General features: G+C 51.0%; 1 protein-coding gene across 1 annotated transcript; it reads left to right on the top strand.

Annotated features, from left to right (window-relative positions):
- Window positions 1-676: 676 nt before the first annotated feature.
- LOC309860615 (spermatogenesis-associated protein 31E1-like) lies at window positions 677-6554 on the top strand. The gene is made up of 4 exons (XM_082722904.1): window positions 677-941; window positions 1683-1740; window positions 2292-2352; window positions 2606-6554. The coding sequence occupies exons 1-4, from the start codon at window positions 756-758 to the stop codon at window positions 6549-6551; spliced, it is 4251 nt and encodes a 1416-aa protein (XP_082579030.1). The 5' UTR covers window positions 677-755; the 3' UTR covers window positions 6552-6554.
- Window positions 6555-7159: the final 605 nt, after the last annotated feature.

The following is a 7159-nucleotide window of genomic DNA, read 5'->3' as shown; positions in this document are numbered from 1 at the left end:
GAGCCCACTGATGGTGGGGACTTTCTTGGTCCCTGACAAACCAGACAATGGACAAAAAAAAAAAAAAAAAAAAAAAAAAAAAAAAGCTAGAGTGAAGACAAAAATAATATGTTTAACTAAAACTACAATAATTAGTTAAAAGATTTATATTTTAAAAAGGTTGTGACATCAAAAACATTAAACATGTGGTTCCCCACAGTATAGAACTTCAACAGTTTACATCAATGGAAAAGTCATCCACACAGAAAGTCAATAAGAAAAACATCAGTCTTAAATGAACCATGTATACTGAGGTGAATGGATAAAGATATCACACAAATCAATACTATTCAGCCATAAAAAATAATGAAATGGTGATGGTCGTGGTAACATGGAGAACCTTGAGAATATTTTGTTAAATAAAATAAGAGAAAGACAAATACCATATAGTCTCACTTGTATGTAGAATTGGGAAAAAAAAAAAAAGAAACAGATTCATAGATACGGAGAAGAGATTGGTGTCTGCTGAGGGGAGGGACTTGGAGGCCTGGGAGGGCGGAGGGATAGAGCCACAGGGTGGGGCTCCCTCCCCCTCCCTCAGGAGCCCTTTGTGACCAGACACTAGCTCTGTGATGTGGGCCTGGGCCTTGTATCTGCACCTCCACACCCAGGGCTCAGTTGTCTGAGGACAGCAGTGTGGTTGGACGCTAAGTCTCAGAGCTCAGTTGTCTGAGGGCAGCAGTGCGATCAGACATTAATGTCTGCTGAGGGAAGAGATGGAATATTATCTCTTCCCTCAGCAATTCTTTTTTAATGGTTGGCTGAGCTCCAGTCCCATTATCTGGGCAGTTAATGTCATCTTTGCCCTTGTTTGTGGGATAGGGCTCTTTGTATATTTAGTTTCTTATTTCCAGCCTGATCCATCCTCACCACCAGGGAAGAAATACAGGAAGAGCGGGAAGGTAAGGAACCCTCGGACCAGACCCAGCAGAGTATGATTCTATCTTCTTTTCTATTATTCCTTCCACTTTTCTGAGTCACTGGAGAGACTCCTGAAATGGGAAAGAATAGAATGGGTATTCTCAGGAGAGAGCAGACCACCATCCATCCAGGACAAGCCAGACTCAGCAGGGGTTAGAGGGACACGAGGATTTCTCCCTGAAGATCTCGGGCCAGAATCCAGGTGTGGTGAGGGGTCCAGGGCAGTGTCCCAAACACAGTGACCGGTGGCCAAGGACCAGAGGCTAAAAGCTGCCTCTGTAGCGGAGGTCAGGCCCCTGAGCACTGTGTCACCAGCCACGGTCCAAGGACAGGTATTTCAGGTGAATGTTCCCCCTTCAGGGCTGATTGAGGGCAGTACTGAGCCCAGGAGGTCCCAAGCAGCAGCTAGAGTGGGGCTCTGGCCTTGGAAAGTGGGGTCCTATGTGAAAAAGTCCAGTTGCGCCACCAGGTCTGGTATTGTGTGTGTTTCTTGAGCAGAGGAACAGTGGCAAACTTCTCACATAGGATATCCTTCTGTACATTCTTCAAAGAAGGAAAACTGGAAATATTTGTATCCATTTTGAAAAGGAAATGAGTAAAACTAAAGAAAATCACAATCCGCCCACCCCCTTAGTTAAATATAGGAAGTCACACTACTCATGAGCAGTGAGCACCTGCTGCTGGGCTGGGGGTCCCAGCCTCCCAATGTTCTCTTATCTCAGTACCAAGCAGAGCCACGGAGGAGCATCAACAGAAGCCAGAGAAGCCAGACTCTGAAAGGTGAGTGTCCACCACTCACCCCTGCGTGCCCCAGTTACACTGTGCCCCCTGCTCTGAAACCCGGCCCCACCACCTCCCAAGACACCAGGGCCTGAGCCCATCCCTCAGGAAACAGAGCCCTGGGAGGCAGGTTGGGGGCTCCTGGGAGGGAGATCACAACCCACCCAGAGGCTTCCCAGATTCTGCACCAGAACAAAGCCCTGAGGGGCTGGAAACGGGTGTCGCCCAGCAGGGGCCCCAGGGCCTAGACTAGGGGCAGGACCTCCTTCTTCTACTGTTGACAAGCTGTTCAACTCAGCTCAGATTCCTCTGTAAAGCCATGCAGTCCTTCCTCCCCCAGCAAGGTCATGAGTGAGAAAACACTTTGGAAAAGACAAAGTAATCCCCAAAATGAACCCTGTAATCACCGTGTGGGCACGTGACCTTTGACAGTGCTGTTTGGGGCTTCCAAGTCCAATCCCCAAAGGTTTCCCCTAAAGGGACATTATACCCAGTCTCCTGTAAGACACCTGGGCCCCCGCCTTCCCCTTGACCCAGTCTCCTGTTTCCAGCTTGCAGAAATTGCCTGCACGAGCTGGAAGAGTTCCGCAGTTTAGTCTCTCTTCTGCAAAGGTAATGAATCTGCCCCCCTTATCACCTGGGTGGGCCTCCCCGAGTCTGTGGTGTGACCCCCAGGGCTGCAGGGAACCGGCCTCTGGGGCTGCTTGCGGGTGCTGGGAGGAGCCATGGGACAGATTGTGACCAAAGCCCCAGGCTGAGGGACAGCAAGAGCATTGTGATGTGGGTGTGGGGCGTGGAGAGCCATGGGGTCCTCTCCCGGCCCCAGGCTGCTGCAGCGACAGCTCACACCTCTTGTCTCCCACAGCCACCTGACAAGGGTCTCTGACCAGGGGGGCTTTCACCAGTCCTTACATCAAGCAGCCCCTGGTCAGGTGTGCCAAGGGGCACCAGCTGGAGCCCATCAGCCATGCAGGGAGCCTGTGGAAGGCGCTCCTCCTGCCGTGGCCTCATCACCTGCTCGTGCTCCACTGACAGGGCCCCCTTGGCCTCTGGCCTCCACCCTGCCAGTGAGACCTCAAGAAGAGCAAACTAACTTTAAAAAAATCCTACCAGACACAGTGAGAAAGAACTTTCTTCCAAGTCATTCCAACTGGGCCTCTCTCATTCCAGCCATCTCAGGCCTTGGCCATGCCAGCTACCCCATTTTTTCCTTTTCCTGGTGGTGGGAAAGTACCAAGTCCTTGTTCTTGCCTGGCACATTACAGCACAAATGCCAGCAAGAACACGTGTCCTGCCACCCACCAGATGCCTCATTCTGGCATGGCCTTACTAACAGGCAGATAGAGACTCATAACCCTCTGTTTGTCAATCCGGATGTCCAGAAGCTCCTTGAACTACTAATCAGCAAAAGGGTAGAACTGAAGAGTTGGAAGGAGAAAGAAAAGGTTGGGTCAGTTTTCAAACAGGGGTGCCCAGATGACCACGTGAGCTTCTGGGGGACTCTGTGGAAGCTTCTGGGTACTGAGCAGACCACCACCACCCAGCCATCTTTCTGGAACATGAAAAACAAAGCAGAGCCACTGGCCCAACCTCAGCCATTCTCATCTCCCAAGGTCTTGGAAGACCACTTGCAATGGAAACGCAGCCAGCTCTTCTGGGGTCTCCCCTCTCTGCACAGTGAGTCCCTGGTGACCACTGCCTTGTTTTCTACCCACTCTTCTCCACTACAGTCTCCCTCTGTTTTATTCAATGGGACCTCTAATTGCTTGCCAGTTCTAAACCAGGATCAAGTATCTTCACAGTTTTCCCATGCCCCACCATTGTTCCACCGTGGGATCCAAACTCAACCCTCAACACTAACCTTGCCCCAGCCCCAAGTCCCCCTTGCACCCTCTGTCCCAATAAGACCACCTTCTCTCCCATCCCAGAGGAGGACCAGTAGGGTATCTTTTGCTACATCCCAGAAAAATACACAATCCTTCACCCCAACTAAAATGCAACATCTGGAGTGGCCCTTGTTGCCAAAGCAACAAGGAAGGGGGAAGACTTTACCCACTATGGAGAAAAGATCTCCAAAATTCTTTAGCCAAGTCCCTCCCAAGCTTCTAGAGGACCACCAGGCCTCCCGGGCCCACAGATCAGGTTCTACTTATCAAGGGGACTTTGTCATCTTTAATATCCAGAAGCCACAGCTTCAGAGGAAGCTCAGCAGGGATAAACAGCAAAGCAGTTTGCCCCACAAGGTTCAGCTGTCTCTGGAACTGAGGTGGCCTCAGGATGAATCCCCAAGAATGAGTCAGGCACAGAGAGAGCAGGGGCTCTCAAGGCCCTTTGTGTTTAAAGGTAAAAGCAGCCAAGCTACATGGAGGACCAGGTCCAGATACCACAGGAAGTATAAAGCAAGATTCAAACTAGAGAAGAACTTTGGTAAGGGTCTATGGCAGTGTCTGAAGAGGACACCAACAGGTCTCTCCAGGATCTCAGCTAGATTCCCAGTGAAGGTTCTGGGAACCAACTCTGAGAAGGAGTTTGGAAGACCCTTAATAGGGGCCTTGGAGGGTGATCCAGGAAAATACTTAGCCAGGGGCCCAGACAAGAAACATATAGAAAAAACTTTAAAGGTTCATTTACACAGGAAATTAGGACAGATCAATATAGGTCTGATCCCTGTGACTGTGCGTCGATCCTGGTTTGTGGCCAGCCATGCTTTTCCCAAGTCCCAACCCCACATGGTTATCAGAAATCTAGCACCCTTAAAGGATCAGGAGCTCTGCGTAAACACCTCCCATGAGCTGTCCTTCCTTTGTCCTAACACTCAGCAGAAGCTGGAAACACACATCATAAGTTTTCGAGTGAGGCGTAAGTGGGACCTACCTCTCCAAACTGTTGAGCCCATAGATCTCAAACTACTTGAAGCTCAACATTTGCCTTTTCCCCAGTCCCCCTTTCCATGCTCAGCCACCTTTGTACCTGGGGCCCCCTCAAAAGCCAAATTTTACAAGTTCTTGGAGAAACCACCTCAGCCCCATCCAGAAGAGAAGGGTATAACTGAAAAGTCTGATCCCACTTCAGGGAGTCCCCTGCCTGTTCCCTCACCCATACGTGAGCAAATCCAGCAGGCCCTGGGAAGGACTTTACCTGGTGATGGCCATCAGTCCTCAAAGATGTCTTTATCAAGACAGGAGGGCAGTTCACCTTCTTGGGCCTCCATTCTCAGCCTCCCAAACAGAACCCTGCACAGCAAGACTGGTATGGGGGCCAAGAAAGACAACCTGGAACCAAGTCCAAGTTTAGCAATGGCCAGGAATGAGCTAAAAGAGAGTGGGGGTCAGGCCTCACCAGACATGGTAGCAACACTGAAGATGAAGCTCAGGTCCCAATCTCCAAGGTCTGAAGGGGCCACAGAGGCTATGGAGGCCAAGAAGGCCCCTGCCTGGAAAGTTGTCTTAAGACCCAGTGGGCTGGCCAACAAACCAGCCATTTATGTGGATCTGATATCAGGATATCCAGGTGCTAGGAAAAGCCCCTCACCATCTACAGTGTTGGTTGCTCAATATCCAGAGGAGGTAAGCCTTGAAACAAAGGTTAGTAAGGTTGAGCTCCAAGAGAAGATAGAGTCGGAGAACCAGCCTGAAGGCTCTACCACTAGTGAGCTTCCTCAAGATTCTCCCAGTGACCTCCTCCTTCCGGACTTTGCCACTTGTGTGCTTGTTGAAGACAGTGGCACCAATGTGCTCCCACCAGACTCTCACACTAATGCTGTCCTTGCTGCAGACAGCTTGACCACTCAAGAGTCACCCTCCTGTTCCCAAATGGAACGTGCCAGTGGAAAGACACCATCTTCCCCGGTGTCACATAACCTTAGCTCAAGTGGATCAAGCAGTGAGGGGCAGCAAGAGCCCTGTGGACCAAAGGTTGAGGAACCAAGTGACAGCCAGAGCAACAATGAGACCACTGATGAGGGAAAGGACGAGAAGAGACCCAAACCAGAAGAGAATAAAGACAGGTGTGCAGAACCATTGACAATCAGGGCTTCCCAAGCTAGCAAGATAGGCCACCCTCCCCAGGTCAGAGGATCAGGAGAGAGCCTTGGGAGCAAATACCTCCGGCTCATGCCACCGGAAAAGGGACACGTTTTTCCGGAAAGCCACTTTAGACAAAGGATGAAGAACTTTCTGCAGTGCCTTAATCCCAATAAAAAGAGCAAAGGACTGGAAGGCCCCCTTCAAAAAGGCAAGCCTGCATCGGCTTCTGCCCCGAGCTGGGTACCAGTCAGAAGCAGATCGGTTATGGACAACAGGGCTGCCGAAACTCAGACGGTAGTGACAGCCGTGAGACAAATCCTGGTGGAAAAATTGGGACTCCACCAAGGAATTCGGGCCTCAGAGATGTATCAGCACAAGGAATTGCAGGCCCCAGTACGTAGGCATTCTTGCCCTCACAGGGCTTTCGCCTCTACAGACCCGAAGAGAGTGATGGGAGGAATAGCCTCCAATCAGCAAGGTACCTCCAAGGGCCATAGCTGCCCGAGCAAGAGCCAGCTGACCAGATACAGGAATGGTGAATGGAAAAGCCTCCCCAGGAACCTGGGGCCCCCAGGCAGACCCAGCCAGCACCAGCCGATGGTGGCAGGTGTCTCAGGTCGAGTTCATCATTATCCTACATGCAGTTTTCGAAAATATGCCTCAACCTATCAGGCAGAGAACGCTTCACACATCTTTTCTGGTCAGAAAGATTTCCCTCAAGAAAAAATCGAGTATATGCAAAGAAAGTCCATTTTGTCTCATATTAGTACATCCTCTGTGTGCTAATGACTTCCCCATGCCACAATTTTGTCTCCTGAAAATATATGTTTGGTGTTTTTTCTCTCATGAGTGGTGCTGGACTTTGTGTGTGCCCTGCTTGGGTGGAGGGGATCAGAGTTTTCTCTCCCCAAAGGCCTTCTTTGGTTTCCAGAATGATGGGGCCTTGGAGGGCCAGGGACCTTGGGGTCCATCCCGTCCCCTTCCTCACACACCTTCCATTTCCACGACAAGGTGAACAAGACCCAGAGTGGGACCTTGCTCTGCCCATCCTCTCCTGCTTTCCTTCCACCTGAAATTTGTGTGGTTGTAGGGAGGGTCTGCTGAGGCATAAATCCCACTCAGGCTCCAGGAAGACAGAGTCCTAGATCAGAGTGGGGCCTGCAGTTGGGAGACACAAGGCTGGCCTTGAGGGCAGAGGTGAGAAATCCTGCCCCCATCCACATATCCTGTGGGGAGTAGAGGACGGCCATCCCAGGAGCCTTCTCACCCCCAGATAATCTCATCTTAGCTCCATGCAGCCCCTTTTACACTCGGAGCAGCAAGGGATGAGCTCTCTCCCAGCACTGAGGGTGTGTGGGATGCCACAGAGACCCCCAGGCACCAGCCTGCCCAGC

The sequence above is a fragment of the Mustela nivalis genome (genome assembly GCF_964662115.1).
Source record: "Mustela nivalis genome assembly, chromosome: 2".
Classification (NCBI taxonomy): Eukaryota; Metazoa; Chordata; class Mammalia; order Carnivora; family Mustelidae; genus Mustela; species Mustela nivalis.
Note: the sequence above shows the minus strand (reverse complement) of the source record. Positions and strands in the feature narration are given on the sequence as shown.